The sequence below is a fragment of the Gambusia affinis genome, linkage group LG22 (assembly GCF_019740435.1).
Source record: "Gambusia affinis linkage group LG22, SWU_Gaff_1.0, whole genome shotgun sequence".
NCBI classification, from domain to species: domain Eukaryota; kingdom Metazoa; phylum Chordata; class Actinopteri; order Cyprinodontiformes; family Poeciliidae; genus Gambusia; species Gambusia affinis.
The window spans coordinates 555,638-570,750 of NC_057889.1; the positions used below are offsets into that span (position 1 = coordinate 555,638).

The 15,113-nt window shown below is 40.1% G+C and overlaps 1 protein-coding gene and 1 long non-coding RNA gene across 7 annotated transcripts; one reads left to right on the forward strand and one right to left on the reverse strand.

Moving 5' to 3' along the window:
• Nucleotides 1-6,495: 6,495 nt before the first annotated feature.
• Nucleotides 6,496-10,312, forward strand: hey2 (hes-related family bHLH transcription factor with YRPW motif 2). Of its 3 annotated transcripts, none has more exons than XM_044107016.1 (5): nt 6,496-6,857; nt 7,768-7,828; nt 7,904-7,987; nt 8,646-8,763; nt 8,981-10,312. In XM_044107016.1, the coding sequence occupies exons 1-5, from the start codon at nt 6,802-6,804 to the stop codon at nt 9,445-9,447; spliced, it is 786 nt and encodes a 261-aa protein (XP_043962951.1). In that variant the 5' UTR covers nt 6,496-6,801; the 3' UTR covers nt 9,448-10,312. The 3 variants fall into 3 exon arrangements, with proteins under 3 accessions (XP_043962951.1, XP_043962949.1, XP_043962950.1); XM_044107015.1 differs by having other exon boundaries at nt 6,499-6,857; nt 8,646-8,724; nt 8,987-10,312; XM_044107014.1 differs by having other exon boundaries at nt 6,498-6,857; nt 7,768-7,987; nt 8,646-8,724; nt 8,987-10,312.
• On the reverse strand, nt 7,896-13,504 carry LOC122825569. 4 transcript variants are annotated; one of them, XR_006369670.1, is made up of 4 exons: nt 13,208-13,504; nt 12,239-12,313; nt 8,658-8,826; nt 7,896-8,032 (listed from the first exon to the last, which is right to left on the reverse strand). It is a non-coding gene; the product is annotated as an uncharacterized LOC122825569 (long non-coding RNA). The 4 variants fall into 4 exon arrangements; XR_006369669.1 differs by having other exon boundaries at nt 13,231-13,502; XR_006369672.1 differs by having other exon boundaries at nt 8,658-8,805; nt 13,208-13,501.
• Nucleotides 13,505-15,113: the final 1,609 nt, after the last annotated feature.

Sequence of the window (15,113 nt, forward strand, 5' to 3'; positions counted from 1 at the left end):
AGGTAGACAGTTAGTTGAAATTTTGTAATTTTAAATACACATGTAAATAATAAATTATTATTATTAAATCATTTATTATTACTAATAATAATAATAATTATTATTTTATAAATTATTATATATTAAAATTATACATAAACATTCCACTCAGAACAAATTTACACCAAATTTTACAATTTGTACAGAAGTATGAAGAAAGCACAGATTTAGAGTTTATCTGCCAGAGAAAAGTTGATTTGAGGTTTAATGATTGTTTTAGTTTCACCTGCTGGCCAACAGTGAGAAAGAGAAAACGTTTATTCATCCTAAACAGGATGAAAAGTTGTTTTTATGTCTTTTCCACTAAATTCAGCTGAAAGGGGAAGTTGCCTTGAATGAAACATTTATAAATCTTTGTTGGGACCCAAAACCCAACAACGCAGTAGCAGCTGTAGAGTCCAGTTTACAGAAAGCTGAGGTGGATTCATGTCAGCACAACAGATTGGCTGCAGCTCTTCCCTTCTGGAAAGTTTATGTTTGTTATTTATTACTTTATTTCCAGTAGAATAAAATTCTCTCCTGAACATCAGATGTGACTCCTGTCCTGCTGCTTGACCTCCATGTCGGAGCCGGCGGAGCGGCGTGGGCCCGGCTACAATGAGACGCTGTGTCCCTGCAGCGCGGGGCAGAAAGAGGGCAGAGCGGGGCAGAAAGTCAGGTCAAACCACCCTGGGAGCGCAAGCCTGGGAAAACCAGGGGAGAGGCGGGCGGAGGCTGCTGCTGGCAACAAAGAGCATTTAGCTTCCCCTACATTCATCTCCCCAGATAAAGTCTAAAGAGCTAAACTTCTTGGCTGTTTTATAAACTTTCAGTTGAATAAAGTTCAACATCTGTTGAACTTATTTTCTAAAGTTTGATTGTAAACTGTTAAGAATTCTCTAAGAAGTTTATATAAGACGTTTATATTCATGCTCTTAATTTGAAGTCCATTAAAGTAACTGGCATGGCAGTTTTTATGGTTAGTTTCCTTTAGATACTGTATTGATAGCATTTAGCATTAGCGTCCACTAATTGCTATCTTGCAGTAGCACTTTAGCATTAACTTGGACTAATTGTTTAGCACCTTAGCATTAGTTTAAGCTGAATACCATACTGTTACAGTGCTTTAGCAGACTGAAGCTTGTGATTAGTGTTTTAGGGTTAGTACTGCTAACCTCTTAGCTAGCGGTCCCCACCGCTGGTCACAGCCGTTGGGCTGGTTCATGATAAACTGGGGGCTCGTCCGGGATTTGTGATGATTTATCTTGTTGGCCACAGCATTGGACAGCGTGTCCGGTTTACATCTGACTGCATGTGCTGCAATGCTGATGCTGCGGTGGGTTGGATTTGAAACAGGTATCAGTAGAAATGACCATCATGCATCTGTGATGAAGCTGTTTGGGTCTAATTTCCAGCACTTTGTATTGGACAGCAGCTGCAGGTGGATCAGGCAGTTAATCTTGGGTAAGCCTCCTCCGTCAGTTTGTGGCCATCAGGTCTGAAGGTGATTGTCATTCTGTGCGATTTCTGCTGACCGGTCCAGAAAACAATGAGCAGAACCAGGAATAAAGCCGTCATTCAGCGCAGAAGCACACCAACACCCTCCGATCCGTTGCTGAGGTTATGATCCTTAAACAGCAGCTTCTCCTCAGGTTCTGATGGAACTGCAATAAAAGATCATTATTCTGCTTCTCAGTGCATCTGTGACTGTTTTTAAATGTTTTTATTTTCAGCAAACTTTTTATATGCCAGATTTTCTAAATGATAAAATATGAGAGTTCTGAAAAAGTAGCAAAGCCTGAAAATAATTCATCTTTAGTCACTTTGAAATGATAATAAACATAAATATTAAACATTTACTCTGGTAGAAATGAGAATCCAGTCTCCATGTTCTTCATTCTTCCAGTTTGGTATCTGATTGATTTCAAAGAAAATTTCCAGGATTTTTTTTCCCCTCAGGCACGAAAAAGACACCTAAATCTCTGGAGCCGACCCGCTGCAGAGGGAACATCACCAGCCTGCAGTGAAGCTGCTTCTGCACTGCCAGCTTTGCAGAACTTTAGTTTATTTGGAAACTCTCTTCTTGGTTTTTGTTTAATGAAAAATAATCTTGTGGTTTTAATTCACCAGTTTCTTGATATTTATTAGGTTAATGCTAAAATCTTAACTGTATCTTTAGTAACCTCTAGTTGAGCAAAGAGATGAAAAGATTCTGTTTTATTTTGTCTTATGACCCCCCTCCCTCATAAGCAGCCCTGGACAACTGCCCAAAGCTTTTCCTGTTGCAACAATGCTAACGATGGCTACTAGCATTCTGCATTCATCATGAAGTTGGATCATTTTAGAAGAAAAATGTGTCAAAATATGGAAATAAAAACGGATTTAATGGGAAAAAACACTTTTCATAACATAAATGAAAATGATTTAGTTTCTATATCTGGATTATTTCCTCCTGTTAAACTCAGATTCACTCTGTGTTCCCATTTCTGCACATCCAAAACAAAAACCTTCATTTGGATTCATGCTGTTTTTAACCAGTGGCTCAGTCAAAGTTTCGTTCGATGAACTGGACTGACGGTGGCCAGATGACACCAACAGAGGAACCAGAGGAAGTCCAGCAGTTTGGACTTCCTCTGGTTCCTCTGCTGAGCATCGGAGCAGAAAACGAGGATTTCTGGTCGAAGATAAAGATTTACAGCTGACCTCACGTTCATCCGGCTCTTATCCTGACACATTTCAAAATCTATTCACTTGAAAATCATTTTTACATCATAGATGGAACTTTCCCAGCAGAGCGTTTTGAAGCTGAAGCACTGGGAGAACTGGGAGAACTGGGGTCTGCGATAGCTGACCGTGTGTGTGTGTGTGTGAGTCTTTCCCACTCGTCCATTTAAGAAGTGCCACAAATGTCAACATTAGCACAGCGAGCAGCGGAGCCCACGGCGGGCCGGGTGGCGCTCCGGCAGAACTTGAGCTCGGTTCTGCTTCAGGGCGGATCCGCTCCGGCTGAGAAACACTGAATGTATAAAATAAAAAATGATTCTTGTTGTAAATATGTCATCGGTGGCGAGCATTGCTAACTATAAAGCTAGCTGCGCTAATCGTAAACCTTAGCTCTGCTAACGCTAAACGCTGCACCACCGTGGTATTTAGCTAAAGCTAATGCTAAAACGTTAACTTGAATCATGTTGTTCAGTTAACACAAATGGTTTTGTGTAGAAGGGCCACAGTAGGAGAATAAAAGAGTAAAAAACTTGAACATTTTAACTTTTGAAACTTTAAAAATGTTCAAATGTTGAAAATTTGTAACTTTTAAACCTCACAAATGTCCATAATCTTTCTAGAAATCTCCTGAGATTGAGCTAAAAATACTGTAATTTTTCTAAAATATTGTATTTTTTAAACTAATTTCTTTTAGCAAAGTTCAAAGGTTAATCTCAAAATTCGTTTTTTCTCAGGAATGTTTTACGTTTTTGTTTCTGAGTTTTTATTCTAACCTGCAGTGACTGAAGTTTGATGCTTCGCCTTTTTTCAGCTCAGTTTGCTTGTTTGCTACATTTTCGCCATTTGCTCAATAAAGTTTATTTCAATGAAAAAAAGGAGAGGAAACGGAACTGCTGTGTAAACAAACTTCAAAATAAGAGCATGAAACGTTAATAACCAAAATTTAAATATAGATGTTGAACTTTATCCAACTGAACCTGAACAATTTATTTAGGGGAAGCTAAGTGCGCTAAATGATTCAAAGCGCTAAGCTAAAGGTTAGCTCTGCTATTAACAAAAGTGTCTTACTTTGGATTTTGACTCTAGGCTCAGATTTAGGGAACAAATGTAAAGAAATGTTTTGCTGAGGTGTGACTAAGGCAGAACAGAACCTGCTGGCAGGAGCATCAGCCCGGTTCTGGTTCTGGTGACCAGAAACACTCCAGACGGGCAGCGCTGCTGATAAGGCCCAGACAGATAACCGGAGGAATGCGGACCGACCGCCGGCTGGAAAACATCGGAACCATCTGGAAAGAGAAGAGAGAACGCTGAGGTGTTCAAGGTGGGGGGCGAGGGCCGAGCGGGGCCACAGCTCTGGACTCAACAGGTCAAAACTACGACTTTTACATTCAAATCTACTCACCAAAATGACAACCTGGGGACTCAGATCTGCTGGATTTAAACTCAGCTGAAGGCAGGAAGTGTTTTCAAATGAAGACGGATCTGAGAAGAGACGAAACATCTTCACTTTTATTCCATCAAACAAAAATCAGAAGCAAACTGGAAGTTTTTCATGGAAATAAAAATGGATTAAAACTATTTTCAGAAGGAAAAACTGGATCTATGATCTCGTTTCTATTAAAAAACATCTAATTTTGAACTAAAACAGTTCAAAAGTTTTAACACTTTTTTGTGCGAAGAAAAGCTCTTTTTACAAGTTTACAAAATGATTTCAAATTTAAACTTAATTTCTATTTCTGGATAATTTCCTCTGTTAATCTCAGAGATTTTTTCTGTTTTTTCATTTCTGCACATCAAAAACAAGATGTGCAGATTTATTACAGATTTGTTTTCATGTGATGTTTTTATTAATTTTCTCAGATGATAATCAGATTATTCTTTATTTGGTATCAGTTCAGGTCCAGCAGCTATCTCTGGTTCTGCTCGACCCGGTTCTGGTTCTGGAGGGTTTTAAGAGGCTGTCGACAGCGACTGGTGAGCCGAGACGATCTGCTGCCGGCTGCCGGAGCGACGAAGATGAAGGGAGATCTTCCTCCTGCTGTGTGAGGCGTTCAAGAGCTCGGAGATTACAGAGCGCAGCGTCGCAACACGTCTTCACCTTCATCACTCCTCCTCCTCCTCCAGACCTTCTTCATCTAAAATTTAAACCTAATCGTCTTATTAATGATTAAACTGTTTGTTTTATTTTATGCTTAAAATTTGCATAAAGGAAAAACTTCAGGTTCTGGTTTGATGTCAAAGAATCGAGTCGATAAATAAACTAAACACTAAAAGAGACTAAATGAGAAGGAAAGCTGGAAACATTCAATTTAATTGAATTTAATTTAATTTAAAACAAAGCACAGAATAAAAGGTAAAGTGAAAAAGGATTACTTTGGTTTTAAAGTCATATTTCTGCACTGAAAAAATAGAAGTTCAAACTTTAAAAATCTCTGATAATTTGTAACATTTAATCAAATTAAATTAGTCAAACTTCATTTATTTATGTTTGTTTAACATGGAAATTAATATTTCTACTTGGATAAACTTTATTTCATTACTTGTAATAAAACAACCTCACCTGGTTTCTTTTTTCAGTTGTTTTTATTTAAAGCATATTTGGGTTGATTCTACGGAAGGATGATCCTGCCAAAACTGTCAATTGGTAACTAAATTATAGGAAATAAAACTATCACAAAAAATGCTGAATGAGTAAATAAATAATTAAAAATAGGAGACAATAAAATTTTATATTTATTTTTGGAAATAAGTAAATAAATCTATGTAATTAGTTATTTCCATATTTATTTATTCCACTTATTAATATGTTTACTTTTCCCTAAGGTCTTTGATAGTCAGGTGGGTAAATCTGCCCAGCAACTCGTGCTTTCTACGGCCGAAATAAGAAGTAAAAATAAACAATTAATAACTTAATATGGTAAAAAAAATACTATATATATATATATGTGGGGTCTTTCTGCATGGAGTTTGCATGTTCTCCCTGTGCATGGTGGGTTCTCTCCGGGTTCTCCGGCTTCCTCCCACAGTCCAAAAACATGACTGTCAGGTTAATTGGTCTCTCTAAATTCTCCCTAGGTGTGAATGGTTGTGTGTCTCTGTGTTGACCTGCGACAGACTGGCGACCTGTCCAGGGTGACCCCGTGACCCCGCCTCTCACCCGGAACGTAGATGGAGAGGAACCAGCAACCCTCCTGACCCCGTTAGGGATGAAGGGTGAACAGGAGATGTATGGATGGATGGATGGATGTATGGATGGATGGATGGATGGATGGATGGATGGATGTATGGATGGTTGGAGCCTGATCTCACTGGAGCCAGGAAGAAGCCAAGCAAACCCAGCAGATGCTTTGAGCCCTCCATGCCACTAGGGGGCCAAGAAGAAGAAGAAACACTCTTTCAGCAACAATGCATAAATTAAGAAAAATAAAAACAAGCACAATGAAAGAAAAACAAGCAGCACCAGTAATCCCAGATGTTGGGTTTATAGATGTATAATTAAGGAGAAGCTGTATTTTTGAACAACGCATAAAAAATGGCGTTCAATGATCTGAGTAAATTTTGCCTTTTGGAAGGTTTTCGTATAAAGATCTAAAAAGTGCCGTTTTGAAGGGATTTTCAACGTATTTAACAAAAATAGTAAATTCTTTGCGTGACCTTTCAGCCGTGATCAAATTTGGCACTTTTCGCTTTCCATACCTTTCTGTCGCGCGCGTTCCCGCTCTGAAGCAGCTTCAGAGAAGATGGTTGAGTGCGCGTGCGCGTTGCTCCGTGGGAAAGCTCCGGCAGCAGAGGATGAGGAGGAGGATGAAGAGAGGGGACACAGCGGCCGTCAGCCCAGTCCGCCGCCGACACGCAGGCTCCCGCCGCGGGAATACCGGAGACACTCCGCTGGAAGATCCGCTCCGGATCCGAGAGAGAGGTTCTGATTCCTGATTCTGGAAAACCTCCAGGACTCTTACGGGTTCGGGTCCAAACCCGGAATGCCGGCTCCGGGTCTCCTCCGGCTGTGAGCCGGCTCTCCCCGGGGACTCCCGCCGGCTCTCCCCGCCGCCGGGCGCCATGAAGCGGCCGTGTGAGGACAGCAGCCCGGCGGGCCGTGAGAGGCTTCCTGCGGGGTGAGAGCATCCCGTCCTGCCTGGAGAACCTTTAGCATTCCGCCACTAATTATGACTTTAGGAAGCAAAAATAAATTAAAATTACAGACAACAATTTTCTGCTGTATAAGAAATATGCTAATCTTTATGAAAATATACCAAGCGTTGATCATTTTATTTATTTTGCAGAAATTTTCTGAAACATTTCACCTTAAAATGCAAAAAATATCATTTTAAAACCGGCATATTTTAACATTCAGGCTTTATAATTTCAGGATTTTTTGCCACTAACTCATTCATCGTCACTGTTATTTAACTTTTTAGTTTTTCTTGGTGAAAAAGCAGATCTATTAATTTGCTGCCATAAATGTTTATTTTATTTAAATCTTTCCAATTACTTCAAATTCAAAAATACTTCATTTATTCCAAAGGGAATAAATATAAATATTGTTAATATTAATTCAGGTTCTTCACATTGTAGATAAAAGAGTTTCTACAGTTATTTTAGGAGGTTTGTTGTAAAGATGTTTATAAATGTCTTTTCAGTTTGTGGATCCAGACATATTTGTGCAAACAGAATTATTCTTGCTGCTTTATTTATTTTTTTATTAGCAACTCCAATATATTTAGTTTTTAGATAATATTTCCATTGTTTTACATAAATCAAGTTGAAAAGCTGTAAATTGTATTTTTTTGGTTCTAAAGTAAAAAATGTAATTTATTATTCTGTATGAAATATGCAGAAAGGATTCAGTTAAAATGTTCATAATCAGAATTTGTTTCATATAAACTGTGGAATAAACTGGATTTATTGTCAACATTAAGGTTAGAGTTAACTCCCCTAAAAGAAACGAAAATGTTTCTTTTCTCTGAGAAATTAGGAATCAAATCAGCTGCAGATTCCAGTGATTTCTGTGGATTTCCTCTGCAGGGATTCGGTCGGACGCGCGTCTCCAGCGGCGCAGCTGATGGCGAGGAAGCGGCGCAGAGGGGTAGGTCGGCCGGCGCTTCGCCGCGTCCGGAGGCCCGGCGCCTCCGACGCTCCTTCAGTTTCCTGTCGGTTCCAGATCATCGAGAAGCGGCGCAGGGATCGGATCAACGGCAGCCTGTCGGAGTTACGGCGACTCGTCCCGACGGCCTGGGAGAAACAGGTCAGCCTGACCTTTGACCTCTCAGCTCCCGTGTTTCTGATGCATCTGTTCAGCAATAATCACATTTTCTGAAGATCATCATGATTGATCACATTTTTAATCTCTAAATTACCAGTGAATTTTATTTTTAAATCATTTTTTATTTTTAAAAAATTGTTTAAAAAAAATCTATATTTTATTGCAAAATTAAAACTATTTAAATTTTTTCTACATGTTATTTTTCTACTATTTCTTTATTTATAAATAAATAGTGAGATTTTCTATTTTAAATAGAGCTAAATTATAAATAATAAAAGAATAAAAAGTTCTGAAGTTTTACTGGATTTTTCCCACCTAAAAACCGTTTTGATAAAGTTTTCTGATATAAACTGAACATTTTAAATATTTTCCCTCTGAGGTGAAAAATGGATCCATGAATCAAAGCGCAGCGATTCGGAGCCCTGAGGAACTCCGCCTGCAGTTTAAATGTGTTTCTAGAAGAAAAGTGGAAATCAGAAAATGAAACTAGAATAAATCTATGAATCTGTTTAAACCTGTCAGTCACCAGCTGAAAGAAAAGCATTGACAAAATTTTAAATCAAAACGTTTTCAGAGAATTTTCAATGTGTTAGCATCAGAACGGCTAACAGCTAACGGCTAACGGCGCCGCTTCCCGCAGGGTTCTGCTAACCTGGAGAAAGCCGAGATCCTGCAGATGACCGTGGAGCATCTGAGGACGCTGCAGGCGGGAGGGACAGGTAACCATGGCAACGCAGAGACACCTGCAGCAGGCGGGGAGGCAATTCAGCTGCTCCTCCAGCTAGCAGTGCTGCCACTTCCTGTAGAGGGGTGAATACTTCCTGTATGAGAGCAAATAAATGTTCAACAGGAAGTGATGTCATGTAATTTTATTCCTTCAGGTGTTTTTTAGCGTTAGCCATTTGGCTAGCTGGTTTGTTTATTAATATTTCTGTTCCTGTAAAAATGAATCAATTCAAAATGGACGTGTGTGTTGGTCAGGTCAGCAGGAAGTGCTGGCGCTGGACTTCCTGTCTCTGGGCTTCAGGGAGTGTGTGAACGAAGCATTCTGCTACCTGAGCACCGTGGAACCCCTGGACTCCTGCGATGCGCTGCGGCGCCGCCTGCTGGCCCACCTCAGCTACTGCGCGGCCCAGCGGGACGCCGCCGCCATGACAGCACGCCTGCAGCCCCGCCCTCCCCGTTACAGCCACTGGGTGGCGACGCTGCGCCCGGCGCCTTATGGACCGGATGGCGGCGGCGCCCCCCAGAGGCTGGTGGAGCTGCTGCAGCATGATGTGACCTCCAGCTCACCTTCACCTTCCTCCTCCTCTTCCTCCCTGCTGCCCCCCCCACTGTCTGCCCCCCTCTTCTCCTTCCCCGTCACTCTGCCCTTCCTCCCCTCCTCCTCTTCCTCACAGCCCCCCCACCCACCCTGGAGCTCTGAGGTGGGGGCCTTATGACCTCTGACCCTGGCAGGACTTCCTGTCCATTTCTGATGCTCGACTCTCCGTTCTACAGAACCAGAACCAGAACCAGAACCAGAACCGCCTTCATGTCCGTTTCACTGTAAATCTAAAATCTGTGAAATTTCTCCTGATAAATTTCTGAACCAAAATTCTGAACCTGGCTGAGAAAAAGTTCAAGTCCAGATTAGAAACAACAAGAATGAAATTATTACTCTATCACCAAAGTTCAGTTTCTCAGTTCAGAGAAGTGGCTGCACAGACCATCTGAAAGGTACGGTGGCCCAGAAGGGACGAAATGCTAAATGCGATGCTAAATCTTACTGTATGCTAAAATTAAAACTTAGCTAAAATTGAAGTTATGCTAAAAACACAACAAACTTTATGCCAAATCCGTCTTTGTAATGAACTTCTGTTGAGGATTTCTGCTGTTCTGCGTTTTGTTGATCCTTCTGGGCCTCCGTAGAAAGTGGGTCACGTTTCAGACTGAAACCAGAGTGAAGGACGCTGCAGCCGTTTGAGTTTGTTAAAGAGTGGAAATGTGGGCGGCCATGCTGCGTCATGGCGTGAGCGCCAGCGTTCCCACGCCGGTCTCTCCAGGCGCTCTGCTGGGATCTGGGATTTGCTCTCCTATCCCAGGAAGAAGTGGCTGAAGCTCAAGGAGAGGAAGTCGATCTTCTGCAGACAGGAAGTCAACGTCCGACGCCTGCTGCCTTCAAAGACCGTAGGAACTGTGAGCGCTCACGTCATGCCCAGGACGCTGGAGCAGCGGGCCGGGTCCTTCACCATGTAGAGGAAACCGCTTTACTGCACTGCTGCAAAAACACTTCCTGGGCCACAAACGTCCCAAAGGCGTCACAATGGACCTTACCAGAGGGGCCGCTTTTCATTGGCTGATGCTCATTCTACGTGGTCACGTGGGTGGCCGTCTCACAAACACACGCTTCTCGTTAGCTAAGTACCGCATAATAGTAGTTCTGATACAACTTCTACATCTTGAAGCCTGTCTGCTACACAGTCTAACGTTAGCTAAACAGATCAATATGCAATGTGTACTGTATCTGACACACACACTAAAGATTTTATTTTAGCAGAAAACGCTTTGGACTAAATTGTTACTCGTGTTAGCCACTCTAGCACAAAGTACAGCTGGTCAATCAACCATCGCTGTGTTCAGGGAACCAACGATTAATAATCCATAAATAAATATCAAGCCTGGAAACTTGATATCGTAACGGACTGGATGTTATGTTTTTAACGTAATCTTTGCTCGTCTTGCGGGGCGCAGGCGGTTGCCACGGTAACAGGTGTGCTTAAACTACAAAGAGAGACAGACTAAAAAGGTACGAGTGGTTTTGAGTTGATCACCTGTTCGGGTTATTTTACCTTTGTTTACATTTGCTGTGGCTCATTACAGCCGCTGTAGTTTCTAAACGTTGGACCAATTACCCTGTTTGTTTGTGATTATACGTCATTCATAACAAACATCAAAAAGAACAAATAGATTTCATAAAATTTTAACAAACAAATGGCTTCTTTACCGTAACAGAGCTCTTTGGTTCCTCATATCAGTCTGTAGCTTCTCATATTGAGGTCATCAAACCAAATTTCAGATCTACCATAACTGACCGACTGACACCTGCTAGCCTCAGGTTTGCAACCAGCTTGTGACTGAGAAACCAGTAACCTCCTCCCAGATGATGACATGAACTTGTTATTTCCTCTGTCTATTGTAGTAGCTGATATATTGTGAAAATCCGGTAGAAATTATGCACTAATGGAGTCATGTTTACATAGAAACAATGCGCTATGAGGCTTTGCTTGTGAGACTTGCGGTCACGTGGGTCGGTTGTGGGCGGAGCTTGGTAAGGTCCATAAAACAGAACTTTGTTTTTCTGAGGCCATTTTAACTAATATCATGGTTTAATAATAATGCAAAACACAAAGATCAATAAACTCTGAAGTCTAATGAACAACTAACACTGGAGTGGAAGAAAAATTAAACAACCAATAAAATGAACTATGAATGTCTGAAACTAAACTGTCCTTCAAAATAAAAGCAAAAGCAGCAGAATGAAGAGTCCATCCAGTTGTTGGCAGAATAAGAAAATATCAAATCTGTTTCAGTTTATGATGCAATAAATTAATAAAGTGATTAACTGATAAGGGGATGAATTGATGAATTGGTTATTGGGACAGGCCTACATCTGGACTGGACCCACTTCCTGCCTGCAGAGGCATTTCTCAGGCAGAAACCCGATTGGACGAAAAGAACCACGTCCTTTTTCAAACATTACTGCCTCACTTCCTCCTTCAGCTGATTGGCTGAGGTGAGTCTGGAGTCAGCCAATCAGCACCAAGTCCTGACTGGTCCAATCAAATGGTTCACCATGAGCTTGACCTTTGTGAGCTCTGGTTCTGTCCCAGGGAGTCCAGAACCAGAAGAACCAAAACCAGATAAAGTTTTGGGTTCTGAAATTTCCAGATGAAACCTTTCAGTTTGATCATCACATGGAGGATTTTCCTGTAATTAAAACGGATCGTTGCTCTTCCTTCCCTCTGCAGGGAAAACTGTTAAATCTGACAGAACCGGCTGAACAGAACTGTTCTGTTAAATCTGACAGAACCGGTTTTCTCTTTGGGCTCCAGTAACAGAAACCTGATTTCATAAAACAAACTAAAAAACTCCAGAAAAGCCTGAATCTCTCGTTTCTCCACCTGAACGATAGAACCCGGTTCTGTGTGGGTCCGGCTCAGAGGAGGGAAACCAGAGGAGGCGGACCGTTACCTTGGTGACGGCGGGTCCTCTGCCCGTCATGACTGATGATGATGATCTTCCTCGGCTTCACGATGCCTTCGGGTGCTGCAGGAATGTGGAGCGCCAGGAAAACAACCAGATACAGAAAACAGAAAAATCTTTCAAAATACATACATTTAAAAAATAAGCTAATTACATTAAAATAATAAAATAAATATGTCAGAATTTTAAATATGCTAATAAATTCAAATTTTACATTTTAAAAAAACATTTGCACCTGAATATGAATCAATTCTGATAAAACATGAAGTTGTTTTAAATCGAATCCAAATTCCTACATGATAATGGGTACAATTTCAGAATAAAAGCCTTATTTAATGGTCTCAAATCAACATAAACTTTTCTCATTTAATGATTTATTTTTACTTCACTAGAATTTAGAAAGTATTGTTTGTAAGACACATTTTTCAAACAAAATGTATTTTTCCTGCAGAATTTCAACTCCTTGTTAGGAAACTAAGTTTCTAAAATATCAAGACAAATCTTCCAATATTTTTCAAAAACATTTTTTAAAAGTTTGACTTCTTTCTCTTCCCTCTAATGCCATTATTTAAAACAGGAAACGGGAAAACAAAATAAAAGACAGTAGAGAACAAGATATAGAACAATATCTGAGAGCTTTGGAAATTATTTGCAAATTATAAATGTTAAAAATTAATTAAGTTGTAGTCTTTAAAGGGGAGATATAATTTGAATTGAAATTAACATCCAACATTAAAGTTAGAAGCTAGCGTGAACAAGTGACAAGTGAACGCACCTTAGCATTCATTTTACCATGTAGCTCTTTATCATTAGCTACATATTAGCTAGCCTTGTCCACCATTGACAATTAAAACATTCTGAAACATGTTCAACCACTCAAATCAAACTTTGAAACCATAATCTGATATTTCATATTTTATAAGATAAACAAGCTGAAATAAAATCACATCGTTAAACCTTTTAGGTTTCCAGAACAAAACCTGATCCCAGCATTCAGGAGGAACTGGGGTTTCACCCGCATCTCATCTCAGCTGCTCAGCGGATCGTCCCATCATGCTTCAGAACCAGGACGAGTCCAGACACGAAACAGACCAACATGAAACTCAGGCCGGGTTTCAACCGGCAGAGAAACGCGCCGCAGAGTAAACCGGTTCCTTCAGGTGCAGTAACCTGGTGTCCCCACGAAGTGGCAGCACTGAGCAGCAGATGGAACAGCGCTTCAGTTGGCGGCGTTGTAGAAGAAGATTGCGCTCTGGCTTTATCATTGGGGCGGCCGGGCCCAGCCTTATAGACGTTTTGTTCCTTGAGCTCCTGGTGAACGAAAGATTTTTGATAGAAAAAGCGGAAATGTTGGATATAAAACGCAGCATTTTCTAAAACATCGAGACAAATATACAAATATTTTTCAAAAGTTTAACAAAATTTAACAAAACTTTAATCAGTGGTGAGCGCACTCCCACTAATCCTTCAATTAGCATTTTTGCTAAGTTTGAAAACATTTAGCTACACTTAATTTTTCTGGATAACTTCTAAAGCGCTAATTAACTTGGCTGATTTATAAACTTTCAGTTCAATAAAGTTTGATTCTCGACTGTTGAGAGTTCTTTGATTAGACATTTAAATTTATGTTTTTATTTGTGACATTTACAACGCATTTCCATTTCCTCTCCACACAAAAACATAGTGGAACAAAATAAAACATGAACAGTAGAAAACATACAGAAGTGCATTGCAGACACCACAAAAAGTAACAGGTGTGTTGTCTCATAACTGATATGGAAATCTTGTAATTGTGAAAAGGCCTCAGAACAAGATATGAACAAATTCAATATTTATGAAAATTATAGGAAACGTAAATTATACGAAAATAAATGTGTAAGCTTTCACGCACAGATATAATTTGAATTTAAATTAGTATGTAGTGTGTCGTTAGCTTCTGCTAAATACCACATTGGATCATTTTTTATTGTTAGTTTCCCCTAATTGGGGCCATAGCAATGCATAAGGAGAGCAGTGACTGACTTGCTGCGCAAGGCAGTTCATTAGCATTAGCCTTTTAGCTTTAATAAGCTATTAGCTATTTTTCTGACTTATTAGCCATGTTTAGTATACTGAATGGTGTAAGTCAAGTATAAAGAACATGCTAGTGATACCCCACATGCTAACATTAGCATTTTGGCTAATTTTAGCTGATTCACTTAGTTTATCATGCTGAATGATGCAAGTCCATGTTAGTCAACATTCTTGTGATTCTCCACATTCTTCCTTGGAATTTTTGAGCTAAGCTTAGCATTGATGCTAATTTTTAGCATCAGAACACTGGGTCCAAACCAACGGGCACACTTTGGCAGGCCCCAGTTTAATTTCTTCAGGAATTTTCTAGTTACCATCTTGGTATAGCGCTTTAGCATTAGCATCCACTAATCACTACAATGGTTTTGCTTCTTCTAATTACTATGTTGATGTACCGCTTTAGCATTAGCTTTCCATAATTACGTTGGTGTAGCACTTTAACTTCCACTTGATAGTTATGCTAAAGCTACAAAGTAGTATTAACCTGAAGCAGGTAAATGCTATTTCATATAGCATTAGCTTCCACTAATTACCATGATACAGCATTTGAGTGTTCGCTTCTACTAAAACTGATTTGGTTCAGCTGCTTGTGAACAAAAATCTTCAGAATTTTGTAGCACATTAATGACCATAGCATTTTTTGCTGGTCTGTTAAAATATTACAATCATCAAAGACTAAATTCTTGTTCTTTTATGAGCCAGAACCATCAGAACTGAAATCCTGAAACGTCTCCTTCTGCGATTTTAACTGGATTGGGACAATATGCTGCCACTCAGAAACACAAAAGTC

What these genes read in the sequence shown, in the direction of transcription:
- hey2 (XM_044107014.1), top strand. Translation starts at nt 6,802, where the DNA reads ATGAAGCGGCCGTGTGAGGACAGCAGCCCGGCGGGCCGTGAGAGGCTT. An exon ending in CGTGAGAGGCTTCCTGCGGG is followed by an intron (nt 6,858 to 7,767) that starts GTGAGAGCATCC and finishes TTTCCTCTGCAG; the next exon opens with GGATTCGGTCGGACGCGCGT. An exon ending in CGACGGCCTGGGAGAAACAG is followed by an intron (nt 7,988 to 8,645) that starts GTCAGCCTGACC and finishes CGCTTCCCGCAG; the next exon opens with GGTTCTGCTAACCTGGAGAA.